This window comes from Notolabrus celidotus, chromosome 1 (genome assembly GCF_009762535.1).
Source record: "Notolabrus celidotus isolate fNotCel1 chromosome 1, fNotCel1.pri, whole genome shotgun sequence".
Lineage (NCBI taxonomy): Eukaryota > Metazoa > Chordata > Actinopteri > Labriformes > Labridae > Notolabrus > Notolabrus celidotus.
The window spans coordinates 14,208,071-14,231,538 of NC_048272.1; the positions used below are offsets into that span (position 1 = coordinate 14,208,071).

The 23,468-nt window shown below is 40.6% G+C and overlaps 1 protein-coding gene across 1 annotated transcript; it reads right to left on the bottom strand.

The window, feature by feature from the left end:
• Positions 1 to 381: 381 nt before the first annotated feature.
• Positions 382 to 23,468, bottom strand: st7l (suppression of tumorigenicity 7 like). Its single transcript, XM_034680844.1, has 15 exons — positions 23,267 to 23,468; positions 22,777 to 22,859; positions 20,552 to 20,711; positions 20,419 to 20,473; positions 20,136 to 20,251; positions 19,851 to 19,929; positions 19,275 to 19,363; positions 18,101 to 18,201; positions 17,839 to 17,953; positions 17,665 to 17,737; positions 17,413 to 17,515; positions 6,248 to 6,398; positions 5,769 to 5,861; positions 5,531 to 5,670; positions 382 to 2,485 (listed from the first exon to the last, which is right to left on the bottom strand). The coding sequence occupies exons 1-15, from the start codon at positions 23,433 to 23,435 to the stop codon at positions 2,390 to 2,392; spliced, it is 1,623 nt and encodes a 540-aa protein (XP_034536735.1). The 5' UTR covers positions 23,436 to 23,468; the 3' UTR covers positions 382 to 2,389.

A 23,468-nucleotide genomic window follows, 5' to 3' on the forward strand; every position in this document is an offset into this window, starting at 1 on the left:
TGCTGCTCACCACTTCATCATGAGTGTACAGAGTCTGATTATGGCATCAGTGGTTCACTGGGAACATGCCACACAGAAGCATCTGCTGATGGTGGTGGAGTGGTGTAATCATAAAGATGGCTCTTGGCTTTATATAGTCCAGGCTATGCAGCAGGCTGGCAGAGTGAGTTGTTTGTCCTTGAACAAGATACCAGCTTGCTGTCAATACAGCAGTGATTTAAAAGAGGAAGGAAAATTACATCCAGCATACAAAAGTTAAGTATTTGAATATGCTGCCCACTTGATGCTGAAAGTAGTTTGCTTTCAGGATCAAAAATCATTTTGCATTTTTAAAACACTCAAACAAGGTCCCCAAAGAAAATAAAACACAAAAGACAAAAGCACTGTTAGAGCAATTTAATTTGAGTTTTGCTTTCAAACTCTTCCAAGGCTGTTACATCCATCCAGCATTCTCCTGTCTTCAGCACGTACTCTTACATTTCAGCTGCTTGCTACAAAATTAGACATTTCTGGTGTCACGAAGTTGAACACACAAATATCACAGGCCACAGTAGAAATAAAATTTGATTTATAAGTTTAAAGTAAACCAGGGTAACAGAAAATATAAACTAGACCTTAACATATTACTGTAAACAGGTCTGCGTGTTTCATTTTGTCACAAGCAACCTCCTGTTTTTGTCATGTTTTCTGACTTGGCTCCTACATGATAAAAAGCTAATTCCTTGGTCGTCATAAAGAAAATCGTTGAGTGAATATTGATGGTATCTAATTGCCAAATTGATGTGATCCAAATTAAGCAGAATTGGCACCAAACTTAACATCAATACTGCAGGTGCAGGAAATACCAGATGCGTATATGTTGTACTTGAAGGCACTTTGTAATCAATTTTGTTACATGTGTAGTGCAGGACTGTCATTTTTGGATGCTAACTTTAGGGCCTGTGCCTAGTGACACGTTTTATGCATTGACAGCGCCAACCTCAATTTCAGATTGCTTCTCAACACCGCCTAGAGTTGCTAGATCACAAAAGTTGTCCTTGTGTTGTTGTATTACAAGCCGGTCTAGACCTGGACGGCACAAAAAAAAACAAGCATGATTAGTTTAATTTGTACGATGATTGTTATTGACTAAGTTGAAATCAGAAAGTTCCATTGGTCAATGTAAAAGTGACACTGACAAAAGTGGTGGTGTTACCAAAGTTCAACTGTTTTCAACTGAGTGCGCCGACAGTGCAGCAACAAAAAACATAGCTGACTTTTTTTGCACTTGGAGTGCTTCAAACTTTTGCCAGTGGACATAGGCCCTTACATTGTTGCAGCTATCTTGTGTGTAGCAACTATCCAGGAACCAAACCAGTTACAGCAGTGTCACGAAATTTCTAGCAACATGAACAGAGCCAATTAAATGCAGGGCAAGCAAATTGGTACATTTTTGCCCACTTCCTTCCAGTGCTTCTCTACGTGGTCGTAAGTACATATGGAACTTCTGTAATTACTGAGCCTCTTGTTTTTCATTTTGCAACACTGACAAACAGACTTCGAATGATCTGTCGTGCAATCAACACAAACGAGTTACACCATTAGAGACCTAACTGTGACCAGAGATGATCCCATTTACATTTTTGATGTTGAGGGGGCGGTGGTTGCCCCAGTGATATAGTGCTGAGGTGTCATGCCATGGTAACAACTGTTGAACCGCAGAGGCGTTGTATACACTGCAGGCACTTGGAGGCTGTAAATCACAGCTCTGGTTTTAGGAGATGTTACAGACTTTTATATTGGCTTTAGTGGATGTCTGCGGTGGGTTGATACAGGACGCTCAGGTTCCCATCCAAAATACTCAATGGGATCTAATTCAGGGACGAAGGAGGGGATCATAATAGTTACATGTTCATTATTAGAGGTTTCTCCTGTTTCTGCCTTGTCAGCCGAAGCAAATTCATCTAACTGAACCATAGTTTGAGGACCATCAAGAAGATGCAGTTTTTAGCTTTTACGTACTGAAGGCAGTGCATCCCAAAAGATTTTTATTTAGTTTTGTACAAGAGAGTCTGCAGCCAAGCTTTGTGGGATACTTAGAAACTTCAAATTGCCCAATTTGAACACAAGTAGAAATGAACGACCCTGTGAAATCGTTGCAAATGTTATTCACTAAATGTGGTCTTGGAAAAACACTGGCTGCTCAACAGTGTGGGAGAGCATCTTAAGAGTGGTATTGGCGTGTTGATACAACCTCAGCCAACATAATCAGTAACAATGCAGCTAGTGGACAGTAATGCTGAAGACAGGAGAGCAAACACTTTTTGTCTGAGGGCTTGGAGTGGTATTGGTGTGTACATGTGTGTGTTGTGTGAGTGTGTGTGTGAGTGTTTGTGTGTATGAGATGGGGTCAGATTCGAGTCAGCTGGTGCCAAAAACTGGACGGCATGAAGCTTTCCATCTTGTCTGCGAAGAAACCCAGGGGAGCAAAGAGTGTGCTGAAGAACTGAAAGGGAGGAGAAGAAGAATGAGTGTTCAGTAAAAACCTTTCCCAACTATTTGTAGATAAATTTAAAGCCAAACCCTTTAACAAATCACACAAATAAAGTAACCAAGCCTAGTATTTCACAGAGAAAAATTGATTTATTTATTCCAACTCAAAGGGCATTTCCTTATTTACCTTAACTACTTTTCTAAAGGAAAAAGCAAAAGTGAAAACAAACAAACAGGAAAAGCACAAGTCCCCCCCCCCCCCCCCCCACACACACACACACACAGAGCACAGAGTTTATGAAATTTGTTCTTGATGTAAAGCATTATTTACTTTATACATCTGCAGCAGGGCGGTCACAAGCTAAACATTTACATGTGTGTAATCCAGAAACTTCCTCGAGTGCAGGACAGAGACAGCCAAAGCAGCATTGCCTCAGTATAATCATTTTCAATACGTTTTTTAGAAACATTACTGTCAGTTCAATATATGTATCTGATCTGGTGGATAAACTTTATATTAGCCATGATTTACGTGATAACACACTTTTAAACATCAAATCAGTCATTCTTTGTTTTTGCTTTCAGTATTTAAATAGTCGAAGGGATAAGAAAAAAGAGGAAAAAATGATTGAAGGAGATGGCTGAAAGCAAGTCATACCTCAAAAGCAAAATAATCATCCTTATAAAACAGATTTTTAATGTATGAGTTAAACTAACGACAAGGTCTTTGTCGTATCATTGGGAAAAACTAAATCTGCTGGTGCGTCTCAAAGACATGGAAGTAGTTTCTGTATGTAACCCATTGGTTCCTGAAGAGATGTTTTGAAGCCCAACAGTGGTGGGCGCCATACTGTAAAAGCTAACTAATCCAAACTTTCAATCATCTAGACACAGTTATAGAGGTGGAGTTAAGGTTGGCCGTGCCTCCCAGCAAACGGCTACAATGTGTCCAACTCAGCTGTACTTCTCTATATTCAATTTTTTTTATATCTTTCAGCTGTGTTAAAATTAAAACAGATGTTTATAACTGGAGTGCAAATATGTTTAATTTTGCTGTAAAAATTGACGTTTTAACATGGGTGTTATTGAGGATTCATTGGCTTATGGAGCAAGACTCAAGTGGACACCCAGAGAACTGCGTTTTTTTTGCACTTCAACATTGGCTTCATTTTTTAACATTGGACGTTGCCACTTGGTAACTTTATTAATACGCTTATATGACCTTAAAAAAAATGTGTATTTCTTTTTTTTTTAAGTTATATTTTTGGGCATTTTTGCCTTTATTATAAAGGACAGCTGAAGAGGGACAGAATATGTGGGGAGTAGGGAGTGGGGGAGGACATGCAGTAAATGGTCGAGGTTGGAATGGAGCCTGCAATCTCTGCGACAAGGGCGATGGCCTCAGTGCATGGGTACCCCATAAAAAAGTGTATTTCAATATAATTTATGTATTTTGACCATTATCACACATCATCATTAGAGTGACAGTATATAATCCAATAGACTGTTAATGCAATGGAATTCCAACCCATCCATGAACTAGATCTCTCAATGGAAGTAAAGCATATCCTTTTTAGATAATACACATCTAATCAAAATCAGAAATACCCATTCTATATTTAGGATTTTTAAATTTTTTTTATTATATTATATTTTTATTTCACCTTTTATTTATAGGACAGCTGAAGAGAGACAGGAAATGTGGGGAGTAGAGAGCGGGGGAAGACATGCAGCAAATGGTTGAGGCTGGGGGTTGAATCAGTGGCCGCTGTGACGAGGACTATAACCTCTGTATATGGGGTGCGCTTAGACCACTAGGCCACCGTAGCCCCGTATTCAGGAGTTACTTTGAATGTTCTTTTTTTTTGTCGGCTGTTCATACTATATAGTCTTTGAACTTAGAACACAGATGGCGCATCTCAACATCTCTTTTATAATAACCAGCAGCCTATACATCTATTTACATGTAATGTTAAAGTTCCAGATCGTATAGTGTATTATGTATTTGTACATCAAAAGGTTGAAATGTCTATGTAAGTGATTTAAATAAGCTAGTATCAGTGACATGCCCTGTGAAATATTAAAATATAGTTTCTTTCTGAAGCTACTTTAGGTGTGCTTGATACACTTGACACTTTTACAGTCTCATAAGTGGGCGTTCAGCCAGGCCAGCCAAGTGCAAATCAAGTACTCCTCTAATTCCATTTCATATCTGAAACACGTGTGACTCTTATGCTGTACAAGTCTGGTCTCCATAAATAATAGGGAAGGACGAGTACTACCGCAGCCACCGCTGTCTTGCCTTGCTTGGATCTCCTGATAAAGAGCAGCAGATTCAGAAGAAAATCTGTTTCTCCTCAGAAGGCGGAGAGGACCTCTGTGTTCCTCCCTCAATAGTTTTCATGCTCTCCATCTGAGCATTACACAAACCAGGCTCACTGGTGCTGCTGTAAAAATCCTATCTGCACTCAATCTTTCCCATAACAAAAGGAAGAGCACTAGATGTTCTCTGTGGCCTTGTTTTTGCTCCGAGTCTATGCCGAGGCAGGCCCTAATAAACAACATGACCATAAACAAGGATTAGCCAGAGTATGGAGTGTGCCAGACCGGCTAAAAACAGACAACACAACACTACGATGATACATAAACAGAAGAAGAAAGGCTGTGCCCACATTCACAGATTTGAAATCTTTTGGGCTGCAGGCCGTGTTGGCTTTGGTGATAAGCTTGCATTAATCAGCTGTGGTCACTGATAGCTTAACTTGGACAACAGCTTGTTTTGGCGGGAAACATAGACTTTATAGGCCTACGACTCCCATGAGCCTCCAGTGTTACTGACAGTGATGGAAGCCAGCAATTACTGGAAAGGTCAAAAGATTCAGGTTACAAACTCCACACATTTTAAATTATAGACACACAAATATTAGACATTAATTGAAGCTGTAACCACCAGTCAGCCTTTTTAGACACACATCAGGTTCAAACTTGTGAAATACTAATATTAATAAACACATGGAGCTTTTGACATGAAATAAAGACGTGTTGTTAGAGCACTTACTGCTTTGGCAAAGACACCCATGAGCTCAGGGAACTGATGTGTGAGCATGGCCAGCATGGCAGTGAAGGAGCAAAGGCCTGCTGTGAAGAGGATGAAGAAGGGGAGCTCTTTCTTTGGGTACACAGACACCTCATGAAACGCTGCAGAGAAATGAAAACAAGAGAAACACAGGGTTTAAATAGTGAGGTGCTGATTGATTTCACAGTCACACTGGGGGCAGTTAAGCGATTGTACTTACAGGGCAGTAGCTCTCTATCTGCTGTTTCTGTGCATCCAGGGTAGGGGTAAAACAGGTGACCCTTCTCTAGTGGATAGGGAATTATCCTGAAGGCTGCAAAAGCAGACAAGAAGTTAAACTAAGATAAATACTCACCCAATATGACTCATGTTGAATGGGAAATTATTTAAAACCGGAACTAGATTATGTAACTATGTCTGGAAGAGGCTGACACAATTTCCAGGGAATCATCCGAGTAACAAAAATCTTAAATTGAGTGACAAGATGCTAACATGAATAAAATATAACAATAACAATCTTCATCCGCTTCATTGGAACAATGATCTCATCCTCGTATAATCATAAGAAGAGTGTCTAAGCGTAGTTGGCCTAAGACGAAGAAAAGGCTGGCTCTTTGAAATACTGAATGAAAATGTTTTCTTTGAAAAAAGGAGTAACAAGAAATGGAATAAGGTAGTAGAGATGAAATGGATACGTACTGCCCTCCCACGTGCAGTGTAGTAGGTTTAAGGCTCCCTCTGCTCTCTTCCAGTGCTGCAGGTGGAAGAAAGCGTATGCTACTGCCTCGCTGTCACCCCTCTTCAAGATGTGCTCTGGTGGCAGGATCAGGCTCTTCATCTCCAACAAGTACTGCAGACAGGGAGAGGAAGAGACAAAAGACTTCTGGTGAGTTTACGATTCAACAATTTGTTTCAGAACGGCAGAAATGTCTACTCTAGATGCATCTTACTCGTACCACTGTCAAAATCGTTGATAATGTGCAATCATTCATTTCAACAAGAGCGATCGAAGTCCGTCTGGTGACTACTTGTGAACTGTTTGTTTGGCCATAACTGTGGTGTAATAACTTTTATAATCAGCATGATGACCCTGGCTTGCAAAGATGCTAGCATGTTGTTGCAACATCGATTGTTTGCAACCATTATGAGACTTATTTTGCCAGTCTCACTGCTCCCTCTCCATCAGCCTTAATTGCATAAATGTTGCAAGTTAAAAAAAAGAAACCATCCTTTCTCCTCCGACCTTTTTTGTAAGAGGCTAAACAAAACCACAAATACAATACAGGCTAATTTAAACAATTTTAGATTCAACAGGTCGAAGGTGAAGTAGGAAATTATAAAAACTCTTCTTCAGTTTCAAAAGTCTGCCCCCTTGTGGCCAAAAAACGATGAATGCAGCTTTAATTGTTTCACTCACATTGCTGTGTTTCTCCATCAGCACCTCACTTATTCTATTTTGTTGAGCAACTCCCACTGGTTGACTCCCAACAGACTGAAAACATATTTTCTTCATGTGAGGTATTTGTTGACAGCCTTCTTTTGCAATTGTTCAAGGTGGGAGGGAAACGCTTTCCAAAGCTCTCCGAGTGTGTGTTATTGTTACAGTACAGTACATTCATACCATGAATGTGTAACATCCCCCTGCTCGCCCCTCCTTCCTCTTCTCTTCTGTGTAAGTTTGTCCCAGAGAGTCAGCCGGTTCACTGTGCTGACAAGGCCTACAGCCCAGAATTACGACCTATAGAACAGTTCAGGTTTTCTAAAACAAAGAAGACCACCAATCTAAAAATAAGTCTGAATACTGTCTACTGATTTGCTGTGATAAAATGATCTAATTGAGGCCCAGCTCTGTCAATAGATAGATTTTTGACAGGTCTCTATCAGCTTGGACGAACCTGCCACTCTATGTACTTTATATCTGTGGTGCCCAGTGTGGCAGGGGTCTGTGTTAAACAAAACCCCTGTGCAGGGTTGGGGCCCCTGCGCTGGATTCCCAGGCGGCCAGCTTCACAGCGCTCTGGATCTCAGACTGACACTTTGGGAAGGTTACCCCACAGCTAATCCCGTCTAATCCCTTCCATGGTCACAGGCTCAGCCAGCCAGCGAGCCATCCATCCATCTAACCAGCCAGACCGTGCCGCTTCACCCATCTCCCCCTGCTGTACCCTCTTTCCCCACTTATGCCTTCATGATCACAGCCTGCCAAAAGACCGTTCGACCTGGCTCATCTCTGTCTGTCTTTCTCCTGCCCTCTGTCATGCTCTTTAAACTTGTAAGATATGAGCCTTCTCCCAAGTCACAGGACTCAGACTGCTGGTCTGCCTTATTTGTTGAATTTCTCAACTAGTGTTTGATGGATTGCAATTTAATGAAGAAAAGACATGCCATCTGTCTTTTCTTCTAGCTAAATTATAATCCATCTGATTATCTTTAGTCATTTCAACCCCCATCCAATTTGACCAGTACTTTGGTCAATGACCAAATACCTGTAACACTACCCACCCATCAGCTGCAGCCAAAACATTAGATCTGCTAAGCACAAGTGTGTAAGTATTGTTCTTAAGAGCATAGTATACAGGTGTTAACATTTGTCTCTAAGCACCATGCTGTGCTTACACACACTACCTGACGGGGCTGGTGTAAACCTCTTCACACCCCAAATAAATACTACATGAAGGCAAAAATCTGCATCTAGTTTAGCTGGCATGAACTCAACATGGGCTCTTTCACACTAGTGGAGGTTGCTTATGTTAGTCCCCAAAGGTTCTAACTGGGCCCTTTCCATGCCCAGAATAGTCAACAGATGATGATGGGTCTCATTCCTAGAGTCTTCAGTTGTGTTCCCGTCTGAATACAGAGGCGACAATCTCATTAATGTCCATGCATATGGACAATGGCAACAGGTCCTTTTGTTATATTTCATTTAATTTAATTTTAATTTGATGCTCAGACCATGATCACATGGTATGGAGCCGCAGAACCTAAATTAAAATAACCAAAACAATATAATGATGGCACACGGCATGGTTGAAGTACAGCAGTCCTTACTTAAACAATGGAAGGACATTCTTCAGAAAACCCCCAATTTACAGATAAGTTTTGGCTTATCTGATTGCAAAAGTATAATTAATTTAAACACAGAGGGACGTTTGAAATAATACCTGGGTATGACCCTCTATATTATTCAGAATGCTTGTGTTCCTGCATTCAAATAAAATATGGTACTCATCGCCCACACTATTATTGTGACAAAGGTTACAAATCCTATCTTTTCTATCCAGGCCTTTATACCTTCCAGTAAAATTACAGATAGCCTGTCTATACTTCTGGTTTTCAAATAACAAATATTTTTCTAGTTTTACATCTTGTTTAAATTGAACACATGAATCACATGATGTCATTTCATCCAGTTCACCTTGCCATTTTTGCAGAAACTGATCTTTAAGCCTCTGTTCAACAGTTCGTCTAAGCCAGTTCATGTTGTTACACTGCTGTGTGATCCAGAGGTAAGACTGGCCACAGTCATGCATTAGCCAAACGTAGCAATTCTTGTATTGAGCAGAACTGAGCCCAAATGGAATGGGACAGCATCCTTGGTTGCAACACCCAAACTGCTTAAAGTTTTTTGGGGTTGCACATTACTGAATACAGCAATGCTGTAAATCTGAAAAGCATCTGTATTTGTGCACAGGAATGTACCATGTTGGAGCTCTTTGTCTATATCTTACTCTAGCCACCTCTACCTCAAACCCACATCTGAACTAAACTACTTAACTGTCAGCAAGAAAGCCAGCATTGTTTTTCTCACTTGTCTCTGGCGTACCAATGCAAACGAATGTCAGATGCAAAATTCTCAACAATTTTGCACACCCAGTGTGTCACAACAATTAAGCTAATTACCATCCATTTTTCCCTTTACACCATCCATCCACTGTCCTCCTCATTACTGACTCAAACGATCGCTATGCTTTCTTCATCTCAATGCGGCACTATAGCTTTATCCTTACTTCTATGCTCTCGACACACAGTCAAGACCACCTACCTCTCTCCTGCTTGTTCCCTATCTGCTACCTCCTTGTGTAAAGGCTCAATCACGCTTGAAACCACCCAACAGGTGTAAACACACCACTTCACCCGGCCATCCCACTAGACTGTCACGTCTTCCGACCTCTTGTCTTTCCGTTTTAGCATCCAAGGATCTGCAGCCAGAAACACCCAGAAGCTGCTCGTTTGCCCTCTCACTTATCCTGCCTGACTTACTTAAATCATTCCCTTACTGCTCCAGCCAAGAGATTTGACTGTCTGCCTTCATCCTCCTCACCATGTCGGCCTGCTTTTTTATCTGAGAACTACCCTTTCACCATTCTCTAGGCAGCAAGCCAGCTACAGAGCTAACCTGTGACTTCTCTGCTGTAGAGTAGCACAAAACTGCCATAACTGATCAAATAACATACATTTATCTTATATAACACCTCAGGAGCAGTGTGAAGGATCACATGACGAGTGGAGAGGTGAGTGTAATTTGGGGCCCAACTTACACTTGAATAATTTCATGATTTATAAGTGAGACTCTCTTTTTTTGTTTTAAACACACATATTTCAAAGATAAAATTTAAAATTTTAAAGGCTGATCAGAGGAAAATTATTTCAGACTGATTGGATTTGGCACTTCAGTTGAAGTCTTAAACTTACCAATCATTTTTTTTGTCAGACCAGAGCTAATCCAAACTTCATTATCAGCTGCCCAAGGCTCATGAAGACACATGGTTGTCAGACTTTTTATAAGCGCTGCCTGTAATAATCATCTGACCACTTTATTAGTTTGGATATAAATATATATAGTTTGTATCTTGGAAGTGGCCGGGGAGAGGAGTGTCTGGGCTTCCCTGCTGAGGCTGCTGCCCCCGCGACCCGGACCCGGATAAGCGGCAGAAGATGGATGGATGGATGGATGTTTTCAATGTATTTTACATTAAACTATTGCATTTAGAGTTCATTCAAATGTAATCACGTGTGTAAATGAAGCTCAATGGTATTTGTGTTTGCCATTGATACTAAAAAAAAGAGAACAAAGCGTAGTTTATTAGTCATCAGGCTACAGCTCTGGTTATGAACATACTTTAGTCCCATTTTTTCACACTCTCTCCTGTCATTCTCTTAGAAGCAGGGTCTCTGGAACCACAAAGATTTTGTCTGTTAGCTTTTTCAAGAAAGTCTTTCAAGCCATACCATCCTCGGACATTACACCCTCTGACACCATGTTTCAGTACAGTGATAGCTTTTGAACGACTCTGTACTGTTATCTTCAAATCCGCAACATAACTCTGCGTCTAGCTTACTTTTTAACCACTCTGTTTCAGAAAATCACTGTACCTCTACATTTTAATCCCTTAGGCACTGCAGTTGTGAGCAACAGCTGGCCTCAGTCATGAGGAGTACCCACTCATTACATACAGGCAGTGCTGTCTACTGTTGTGATCAAATTTTGGCATTCAAAAGCCTAGGCCCCAGATGCAAGATGATTCTTTTTTTTCAGATGTGTTCCAAGCATCCCCCCTGGCTTCTAGAGATGGGTTTGGTAGCCCCCCATGCAATGTGTACAAATATTAAAAATGACCTCCTCAGACATTTTTTTTGTAAATAGCTTTAAAAATGTTTCATTTTTCTGTAAAAAAAAATGCATTTTAACATTAGTGTTTGGCGCCAGCCTCGAGTGGACACTTGAGGAACTGCAGTTTTTCTGCGCAACACAATTTGTCACTCTGAATCATAGACTGCATAAAATATGGGCGCAGTATCTGTGACGTCACCCATCTGTTTCTGAAGCGCTGTTTTGAGGCCAATCGTCGGCGGCATCCATATTGCTGCTGTCGAGCGATTGTGACGTAAAGAGGCGGGCTTTGAGCCTCCTAGCCAACAGCTATAGAGTTCCTGCCTGTCAATCAAGTCAGCTGTGCCTCATTGGAAGACTCATAATCTCAACATCTTCGAAATTGCACCGTTAGAAAAAAAATTCCCCCCCCCCATACAGTGTGTGCCGATCGAGAAATGAGCTATCCAGACTACACTCGTCTTTTGTACCAGGCTGTAAACATGTTTATTTCTGCTGTAAAGATCTTCTTTTTTGAATTGGTGTGTATGTGGTTTCCGGTACTTTCGGAACCAGCCTCAAGCGGATCCTCGATGAACTGCAGTTTTAGCACTTCCGCATTGGACTCATATTTTTAGACCGGAGGTTGCCACTTGCTCTGAATACAAAGTTTGTTTTTACCAATGGCTTCAATTGGTGCTATTTACAATTATTACCAGGTTGTTTTTTTTGTTAAAGGAGGAGACCTCTGCAGATAATTTCGCTCCCAGTTAAAGTCTCATGTATGATGAACACTAACATTCTAACCTTAAAACAATCATAATTCAAGCCCATTGTGAAACCCCATGCTTGCATCTTGTTGGCTGATTAGCTCGGGACTAACAATTATTTCTAACTTTTAAGTTCTTTTTAGAAATTGGATTTTCTTTTGGTTTAAATCATAGAGTCTACTTGTTTTAGGAGAGGAGGAGACCTCTGCAGACACTTCTACTCCGAGTAAAAACCTTGTGAACTATGAAAAGAGAAGGATCATTTAAAGAAGCGTTATGCTGTTACTCCTTCATTGTTCTGCTAGTAACAACAAAGCTAAAAGTCAACAGTGTAGATCTTTGACTTCCAAGATATGTCAACTCTAGTTCTCCCAAAATAACAAATCAAACGGTTCGACTTTGATGGGGCAGTCCTAAGAGTTTTTAAAATTTTACACACATTTCTGTCTTAGTATTGCTCTGTTGCTGATCAAAGATATGGCACCCATGTGTTTCTGGGGTCCTCTGTGTTTTAAGATTAACAATTTAGAGAGGCTGGCTGCTCAGCTGTCCTTCCTCGCATGCCATGGCATTAGACCTGGTGACACCTCAGTCCTCTGCTGGCCTGCCCACCTCCCTCCCCTCGCCTCATTCTCGTTCTTCGGCCTGCTTCTCCACTCCCCGTCGCCTCTTTGATGAAGGGATTGAGTTTCATGTGTTCTCCTTTTATCCTGGGCAGTCATAAGCCCAGAGCATAACTCATAAGCTGCCTTCTGATTCTAATCTGCAGCACTATGCCTCGCACAATGGGACACACAAGCAACAATGACATCAGCCTTGTAGCTCTGTAAGGGTCAGACAAACACACATGTATACGGTAAGATAATTTACATATAGACTAACAGGTGTTGGTGTTAGACATACAAAGATTAAGAATTTCATACAGTCAGTGAACAAAACTTCTAGCTCATGTAAACTCCGCTGAGGGAGTGGACATATTCAGAAAACCAACAGTGTGTACTCCAACCAAAGACCCCGTTCTCCTTGTCTGAATCAAACCTCATCCATCTTAATTCAATACAAACCCCGGACTATTACCCTGTATCAATTTACAAACCAAAAAGCCAATTTCAAAGGTAAACTAAGCAAAGGTCGCCATTTCACGGCCTTCACAGGCAATCTAGATGAAAACATGTCAACCTGAATGAGGTGAGATGAGAAACTGCCTTCCAAAGTGGAGTAAACTAGCAAGGTAGATGGGTTTGGGTCACCCAGGCTGCTTCAAAATGTGCTTGCATGGACCAAAGCGGTTGAACATGAAAACGCAATGCAGATTCAGATAGAGCAAACACTTGATCGACTATCAAGAATCCGACACACTGACTGTTCCTTAACCACTGGCTGGTGGAGAAGCTGATTGGAATAGACAGAATGATGGAGAAATGGGTGGAGGAGGAGAAGGGTAAATTAAGAAGGACAAGAAGATGAGGAGGAGAGGGGAATAAAGCGGGGGAGGAGGTAAAAAGGGGCGAAATGAGGAGAGGCGTTTAGGTAAAGGGTCATTAGGGAGGAGGACGGCGCTGAAACAGACTGAAGCGTTTGTGATTAAGTGGGTTTATTGTGTGTACAGCTTTTTGGGCAGTTTGTATAAGCTCATGTGATGTAGACTTGCATGAAATAGATTCATATATAATCTCCTTGGCATGCTTGATAAAAGACCCACACACTTAATGCTTGACCCAACATTGGTCCTTAGTTAATCCACGTGGACAATTTGGCAGAAGTCCATTGGATAGCTGTTTTTTTTTACCCCTCAACCTCTACTTGATGTAAAAAAAAAATAAAAAAAATAACTTTTCCACACTCAAACAGAAACATACATTCAAACCAGTTACATCAGTTAAACAACCAATGTCTGATCCTGAGCGTTTACACTGGAGACACATTTTTCACTTTTTCCAAGACCAGATTGTACCAACCTAGTTACCCTCCTGTTGCAAATACAAATATCTAACCTTTGGGCCAACAAGGCCGACTGATATACTGTCTATTAGATGTAAAAACATAACCCCACATGGACTCCGTTTGGCAAAACTGCTTCACTCTATTTTCCCCGGTTCATTGGATCACTGATATCTGGTAAGGCTTCATACTCTTACATGGATCCCATACATTATAATTTGCTTGATTGTTATTTCCTTTCTATAAGACGGATAAAGGTTTTATCAAATCTTTTTAGAAGTGGTATAGAAATGAACTTTTTTCATGTACAGGTAAATCCCAACAAGTTGGAATAAAAAAGTACAATATTTTTCACAAGTTCATTAAGAAAGTGAAAATGTAACATTATCTTGACTCGTTACACACAAGCGGTAACCTCCGGTCTCAAACTATGAAGCCCATAGTCTGCATGCTAAGCTAAGCTACCTGCTGTGTTTTTAGAACGGCATAAATTGATATCAGCCTCTGAATCTGACTCTCGTTAAAGTGTAATTGCATGTATTTGCCAAATGTCAAACGATTTCCTCAGTTGAATATTACATCATTGTGTTTCACTGTCATCAGTGTTTATAACATTGACAGCTGAAAGGTGGTTAATTAGAATCAGCCTTGACTTCTTAATGAATTAATCTCGGCCTTTATGCATCAACCTCTATGATTTGATAATGTTTTGACACTTTTATAAACTCTAGATTTGTATGATTTTTAGTTGGAACAATTTTTGACACAGTTTATATTATTTAGTTTATTCAATTATCCAAATAGATTAACATATAATGAAAGTATTCATTAGTTGAAGTCTTACACAAAGGTCTTTTGTTTTCTTAGCTGATTTCTACATTGTTTTAGAAACTAGAGTTTGATTTATACCACAGAACAGAGCAAGGCTCTTGGGAACTTTGAGGAAAAGTCCCCTCTGGATTCTACTTTAAAGGCAACAAGCCAGCGCGGGTCTGAAAAGGCCACAGCCACAGGTGCACTCATCATTGAGAAGTGCCAGACAACACAAAGCAACGCCCCCCACTCCTTTGATCCCCACAGATGCCAGTCAAACACTGAAATATGAGACTACCAATCATAATCTAAGCAAGGTGAACTACGAATTTTATAATGTATTTCAGCTCTTCCATAACTTACAAAAGTCATTTGAGTCAAATTGGCTGTGGTGACAAATATCAGACTCAGTTTTTGCCTCAAACAGGGGATGAGTGGCGATAAAGGAACATGAGAGGATAAGAAAGATGAGGGTAGGTGATGAGAGGAGAGAGGATGGCTGCCTCTGGGGAGGGAAAAGTTGGAAAGACATTGAAGATGAGGGCGTTTCTTTTTAAATCAAAGGCTGGATCAAAGTGGTGGCTGACATCCCCTCCCTTCCACGCACAAAACACACACACATACACACAGATTCTCCTTTCACTCTGAGCCCATGAGATGAAACAACAGGCACTACAAAGGCTAAACTGAGACAAAACTGTACCTCAGCTGCCTGTGTCTGACTCTGTGTGTATGCATGTGTGACACTAAATCCTGTGGGAACTGAAAGGCCACAGAGTTGTCCAGGTATAGTCCTATGGTCTACCTGCTTCAGGTGAATAAGGCTCTGCTTTCTGTCAGGCAATAAATCACCAATTTGTTGCACATTCACATTTTTCCTGCAACGAAACAATGACATTAAAACACACCTACATGTAAAAACACATGATGTACATATATTACAAAAATCTGCATTGCCTTTTTCCAGCAGTGAATTGTTGCAAAATCAAACCCATGAAATGATAGTTCCCCGTTTTATTGTACCTAACTATTAAACAGAGTAAACAAAACTCACCAAAGCCATATGAGCAGCTTATACACACACCAAGCTAGATCTTGGGTCCAAATCTGAAACATCCTAAAATGTGTAGTTGGATGTAGACCTACAGTGACGCCTGCTGGTGAGCCAGAATACAGTCTATCTAAAATAAGGACTGCTAGAAATCTCATTCTGGACTGCTAATTCAACCAAGAATGGTGAAATCAAGCAGCATGCATTCAGCCCAGAGAGTCAAGTGTACAAAAAAGTATGTTCAAGTCACAATACACATTCAGTCTTAGAGGAATCGATGAGTCTCTTTCCCTAATACATACTTGTCCAGTGTAGCATGCCAAAAACACCACAATATATCACTACATCTGGTTGCATTTTGCAATACTTAATTAATTATCCTTTATGGCATTATGAGCAAGCAGCAACCTCCAGTGATGAAAAATGACCCCAAAGCAGAAGTCCTAAAAACTCCAATACCTCAAGGGTCCAGTTGAGGCTGGCTGGCTCCCAATTAACATACATGTTCAAATCTTACAGCAGTAATAAAGGTTTACAGTCTGGTACAAGATAACAGTTTTGGTCAGGATACCCTATTTCCCTTTCCTACACAGTGGACAGGGGGTGTTTTTTTTCAACTAATTGGTTTTCAAGATAATAAGGTATTGAGTTTTCGATGATTAGGCATGATTAAAGGTGCGGCTTACTTGACTGACAGGTGGATACGTTGTAGCTGTCAGCCATGGGGCTAAAGGCCCACCCCCAACGCCTTTTTTTTGTCTTGCTAGGTTGACCGAAAGTCAGCTTGAGTCAGCAGTTCCAATCATAGACTGTAAAAAAAAATGGACGTCATCTCGCTCAGCTGGAAGTGAGGCTTCCACAAAAACTGCTCCCCCTAGTGGCTGGCTGCAGTATAGATCAAAAACTCCATCTCCACCATTCATTTGAATGGGGCTGCGGTCAAACTTTAAAAAATAAATACATGTCGTACGAATGTTTCTCACATCCGTATGCTGTGGTGATATGCAGTTATTATTTGACTGTTTTGTGTTCAAGGCCTCTTTTTTCTGAAAAGTTTATTTTTCGTTAGTTATTAGAGGTTAAAAAAGGGGTTTTACTTCCGGGTTTGCTTTGATTGACAGCTGCTGTAGAGAGAAACTCCGTAGGACCTCGGGGCGGTACGCTGTAGGGCGCAGCTTGTTATCGTGGAAACACACAAATTCCCTACTGACATCACTCTGGCTGCAGAAAATGTACAAGATGTCTGCGTTCTGGAACGGAATATTTTGGCTTCAAAACCGTACAATGGGAAAAGGCGGAGCGACGCTGTCCATTTTATATAAAGTCTATGATTCCAATATGGTGACAGCCATTATTTGACATCAAAGCTCCAATTCAGAAACCAATGGATGACATCACTGACAATACATACGTTTTCCTTTTAGAGTTTTACAGTTTACTTGTCCATTGGGATGGGATGTATACATCAGCTGGTCAGCTTGGGAAATGTAGTTTTTTCTTTAATTTCATTAATTTATGTTATGCACAACAAACTGCTACATACTGTATGTATGAACCAGAGGGTGGAAGATCAACGCAGTGTTGTGATTTAGTGATATGTTCCAACTGTATGCATAACACCCGCACCTTCTGGAGGATACTAAAATATGAAGCCATGGGGAATGCAGGTTACGTGACACTCATTAGTCTGCTTTCTTACCTTTGGCACATGTGGATTAAACTCGACAGCTCTGTGTATGGCCTCTACAGCGTTCATTTCCGCTGTGCTCAGCCCTCGCCTCGACGCAGCCTCTGGAGAAAATCTGAGACAACACGCCTGACATGAGATACTGCTCACCACGTTATTGTACGCCGCTGTAGGTGCAGCCTTTTAAAACAGGTTAAGTCGGTTATCTTGATCATATACTGATGCAGAATGCTGTGCAACAATATGAATTACAAGGAAACATACTTATCTGATACAGCCCGTGCTTTCAACAGCGCTGATGTGTAGCATATTGTTGCTGATTTTGGCAAACTGATGTCTACGAAAGCAGAGAAAAAAAGAGCCCTCAGTCTCAATGTGTATCAATGTCACCGTTCAAGAAGACTTAACTGGACATTTTTCTATTAGGCTCAGTCTTACCGTCATATTTGGCAAGGACTGCTTGCACATCAGCGTATGCCTGCAGCTCTAGAAGAGCCTCCAAGAGGTTTTCATGTATATTTAACATTCCTAATAAAGGGAACTCCTTCATTAACTGCAAAAAGAGATAGAAAACAAATACATTAACATACCATGGTAGTAAAACTTTGTTAGTGTTTTGAAGACAGTGACTTAGTGGCATTAGTTAGCAAACTACACTCTACATCAGCTAGCATTGTGATATTATCTGATAGGAACTCACATCTCTCATCATTTTTACTGCTTCTTTAATCCGCCCGAGCTTACGTGCACACATCGCCAGTCTGCGTTTAATGTATACCAGTAGGTTGATATCTTTTCCAGCTGTGAATGACAAATAGAAAATAAGACATTTTATAACAACAAACCACTTAGTTATATATTTAATTTTCAAAAAGGAATAAATAAACTGTAAAATAAAAAGGTAAAGCTGTCAGTATGTGCTCATAGGGAGTGTCACATAGGGGGTTACTTGTCTCTGTCCATCTCTCTTTCTGCATCTGTCTAGCATGAGTCTGGTTCTGCTGGAGGTTTCTGCCTGTTAAAGGAAGTTTGTCCTTGCTGCTGTAACTTGCTGAATACTGCAAAGTGTTCTGCTGATGGTGGATTAAGACAAGATCAAACTGAGTCCTGTCTGTAAGATGGGACTGAATCTTACCCTGTCTTGATGTTGGGACTTTGTTGATAATTTATCATACAGTACAGTCTAGACCTGCTCTGTTTGGAAAGAGTCTTGAGATAACATTTGTTGTAATTTGGCTCTATATACATACCAGATCGATTAACATGAGCCAGGCTGGCAGAATGTTGGCAATCACCGTTTTAACCACACTTTTAAGGCACCTTTTTATATATAAGGTTAAGAAAACATTCAATTGGCTCAAACATCAAGCCACTGGTTATACCAGCTCAGCTTGTTTCCTGGTGCTTTAGGTGTGGACTCCTTCAGAATCGGAGAATCATCTGAATCAGATTATACCAATATTATTTGAATTATTTCAAACTCATACAGGGTTAATGGTACATATGTTAAATATGTAACACATTGTTACTTATGTTGAATTTTAAAAAGAACACATTTCACAAAGTGTGTTTTTCATTACACTATAATCAGAGGGGTACTCAGACTTGTCCAGCACTCGAGTTGAGGTATTGAAATAAGGAAAAAAAATTGTATCGGGAAAGCTTCATACTTCATCATGTGGACTTCTGAAGGCTCAAAGTGATAATTGAATATGTCTCGAATCACAGGTGGTTTGTTACAGGTGTAGTCTGATTTATTTATAACCATCCTTACATGAGATGTAGAGCAGAAAAATAGGTGGTGAGGCAGGGTGTGTCACAGAGGCAGGATCACGAGTAAGTTTAGTTGCTAATGGATTCAAGTGTTTTCTTACCAATTGTTAGTGCTTTTTTGAAAAGGCGTTCTGCTTCTGTGATGGTTGTGGCTTCTTCTTCAGCGAGCAGTACATACGCAGCAGCACATCTGTACATAGAAACGTATGTTCAGTCATGTAAAAGGGGCATTCCATTTTCATTTTAGCTGTAGATACTGTTGCAGTGCAGAAGACGCAGTAATGAAGGTGATAATGTATAAAAGCTGGTTTATACTTCTGCGTCGCCCCTTCGCAGCAGGAGCTGACGCGGATATGAGCACCACATATTTATTGTACAGCAATGATTACAGGGTAGAATAGAGAGGACACGTCGGAGGCGATGAAAAACATGGCGATGCGCTGGGATCCCAGAAATGCAGCAAAAGCCGGAACCACAAAGCCGCCGAGCGGACCAATCACAGGGCTTGGGGTCCGCATCCAGCCGACGCGTGGTTAAATTTTGGAGGAGGTGCGCGTCAGCTGCGTGCGTAGGCCTCTGCGTAGGTACAGGAGCTACGCAGATCTACAGCATAGGCTACACCATTGATTCGACGCAGAAATATAAATAAGGCTTAACACTGTAAGCGTATCACTCACTCATTGTTTATTTCTATGGCCTGGTAAGCAGCTCTGATCCTGGCTTGAGGGTTCCTCTCTCTCCAGGCTTTCTGCATCACTGTAATGAGATGATGAACACAAGCTTATTACGGATGTGACCTCACAGTTCTGATTAGAAATTAGAAATAAGAAACATTTACAGAACCAGAAAAACTTCTTCTCAGGATGTACACTCTTTTCTTTGTAGAGGACAAAACAGAAGTCTCTCTGCTGTGTTTTTTGCTGTTTCACTGAAAATCAGAACTGAAGCGGATTCAGACTCACCTGCATCCTCTGGCCTTAACTGTGGAGTGTCTCCTGTGAAGAAGGTCTGGTGGTCTTGAGCAGACAGGTTCATATCATAGTATGTTAAAGGTTCCTTCCCTGTTACCCAGGTATACCTGTGGTGCACAGAGAGAAATAATTACTTTAATGCTTAAGGCATGTTACTTCTCTTGCAGCAACAGAACAACATGCTCTGTAAGGCTGCAGTAACAATGAACCATTTATTCTTAGCACCTTTAAACGCATGCTGTAAAGCTGTTCTGTACACAAGAGTTAAACACACCTGTTGTATTCTGCTCCTCTAAACAGATTCAGAGGGTTTCTCCAGACTTTACACTCTACCAAAAAGAAGGCGTTGTGATTAGTGCTTTTACGTTTATGAGTTTATATTGCTGTTATATTTTTGCATTACATACCTGAAACACTGGGCCTGGGCTCTGCCTCTCCATTTACTGATGTGAACAGACCAGTGGTGGAGCTGCTCTCCACTCCGCCCAGAAGAGGACGAAGGTGGCTCACTGACACTTGTTCAATGAACGAGGTCCCATATTTACGGAAATACCACCACTCAAATATCTGTGGGGGAGAGGCACATGGGGGAAAGCATGCTTTACAAAATTAAATAAGACAATTAACTATAGACTGATCTGAAGTGTAGGGAAAAGCGACAATAAGCACACTTCATTGCTCAGTTGTGACTGATTTTTTCTGTACTCACAACAGCGTGTATGGTTCAAACCACATGGAATCTGATCTTTTCAGCTAACATTTAGGCCAATCACATATGCTGTCCCGGATCAGATCGGATTCAGCCTTAGTCTGAACGTCAATTTTGGAATTAATGCCACTAAAATGTCATGCTAGATCAACATCTGTCACAATTTTCCTCTGGCATTGACAGTTTGGTTAGAAGCAGCCCCTGACATCCTGTGACTGAAGATTAATCTAGACCCTTTAAATGATTGATGTCACAAACTCACCACTTCTTGCTCCTTCCTTGTATCCACACACACATATACCTTAATTCAGATATACATAGGTGACAACTCCACAATAAGCCCAACACAAAAAATGCGTCTCTCCTCTCATCCTGGTTATGTCTTCATCTGCTCACACATTTGATGGCAGACGTAACAAAACAAAAAATGTGGAAGTATATATCTTAAGTGAAACTATAAAGCCTGACTTCATTGGCCTCCATGTTCCATATGATGGTCTTGTTATTGCCCCCCTGCTCATGCAGAAAATATGATGTGAACTGAGAGAAACAACAACAACATCTGAGCGATAAATTGAAATTGAGCAGAAAGCTGAATGTAGCTTCGGTAGCAGTTACAATAACATCAATTCTGTCGGGTTGCAAAGGAACAAACTACCTTCCGTGGTTTTTCATCTCTGGCCAAATTGCTGTTAAAGAGACAGAAGGCATGAGACACTGTGTCCAGAACCAATGTCTTCCTTTTCCCCTGTCAGAAATTGACCTATCCAACAAGTTTTGCAAACCTTGATCTCAGAGTATCAGATGTAATCAGAGTAATTTTGCTCTCGGGTTTTCCTGAAAGTTACATGAAGGAGATCAAGGGATGCTTATTGTGCTCCAAACAATACTGTATGGAGGCACTAACCAACAGTTTTAAAACCACCAAGTAAGACAGAGAGCTGGAGTCAATGTTTATGATTTAGAATTATTATTGCACATAAAAGCCCTTAATTTGAAAATGACTATTCTAATACTATACTTCCACCCATGTTTCTGATCTGCTGCAGCTGAATAAGAAATCTGAATTTAGACTGAGCTGTGTCTAGTAAGTGGCTTAAAATCAGATTAATTAGATATACTTAATTTCAGACCCATAGGTCCATATCAGCACAAGAGTCATATAAAAGACTAAAAATAAGTAAAATACATGTCCAGCAATAAATAAAAAGATCATATGACAACAATTTACACATTCATTTTAAATGAAGCATGAAAAGGCATTTGTTCCAATGTTTCCAAAAGCAAGAAAAATACAGTGTGTCACTTAATGTGTGCTGAGTGAGCTCCCTTAAATTTTCATTTTCTGAATCAGCTAAGCGACACATAAATTTATACATCAAATTTCTCAGTGCAGCATGAAACATAGGGACATGGATTGATACAATCATAAAACTTGCACTGGTCCATCTTGGTAGTTTAAGGAAAATTCAATCTGCAACCTGAAGCTTTTTCATTTTAGCTCTACTGTAACTGCACCACAAATGGGCAGTATAAAGAGGAAACTCTAAAAAGCTCTGTTTTAACATTATCTGTGCACATTGGAAATTTACATGCCAGCATATTAGCCTGTGCATAAAGTTTACAGCACTGTCGCTGCAGATCATCATCATCACACAATTTATTTCTGATAATGTGCCCCACATATTTGATTTTGTCCATTACACTAAGCACTTGATCTGAGATACAAAAAGAAGGGAAGTTTTGCTTTTGATCATCCTTGGATTGCACAATCATTGTAACACTCTTTTTGCTGTTGAACCTGATGTCATGCTGCACACCATAGCTAGAGCATATTCTGAGCAGTTGCTGTACGCCTTTGTAGTTATTACAAAGATAACATAATTGCCACAGATTGAGAAAATAACTGAAGTGAAAACTCACAAGGATGAGTCCAGAGATGAGGGAGGATGTTCCAGTGAGAGCCACATAGAACTTGGGGGTCAGTGTATTCAAAAACACTGATGCTGAAGAACGAAGAAGAGTCAGTCAGTATAATACAACCAGGCACGTTTTAAGCGTTTATCCACTGTTGTTAACGTGCCATTAAAACATGCAATAAACCCTAGCTGACATGCAAACACACAGATGAAGCCTGAGGGTTGTAGATATGTAGCTAAAGACATTATCTCAGCTAACCGAAGCTGCAAATCTGTATTTCAACTATAAACTACTAATTTTTTACCACCAGGAGTGCATGCAACTATTTCACATTCGCATAATAATGAGCTTGGAATATGTTTTTAAAAAGCCGACTTCAGTCTTCACAGAAAGCTGAGCGTGTCTGAATCAGTCAGATAACAAAAACTGTCAAACCAGCAGCTCGCTAAACCTGAGTGCTAACAATAGCTAGCTAACAGCCGCTTTAATTCACCTGAGGTAAGAGTTTCCTGCAGTTTGAGCGGACTCCACAGGACGTAAATCATGATCAGCACCATGCCCAACCAAATGAAGCACACGTAAGTCCATGACCAGGAGAGCCACGACTTTAATTTTTCTGTAAATCCGAGAGATTGGGGATTACTGCCAGCGGTGTCCTCCATGTTTCTCCGGATGCCTGTAAACAGAACAGTCAC

Coding starts and splice junctions, on each gene's coding strand:
- st7l (XM_034680844.1), bottom strand. CDS start 23,435: ATGGAGGACACCGCTGGCAGTAATCCCCAATCTCTCGGATTTACAGAA. Junction 19,930..20,135: donor GTTAAGGCCAGAGGATGCAG/GTGAGTCTGAAT, acceptor ATCTCATTACAG/TGATGCAGAAAGCCTGGAGA. Junction 2,486..5,530: donor TGGGTGTCTTTGCCAAAGCA/GTAAGTGCTCTA, acceptor CCTCCCTTTCAG/TTCTTCAGCACACTCTTTGC.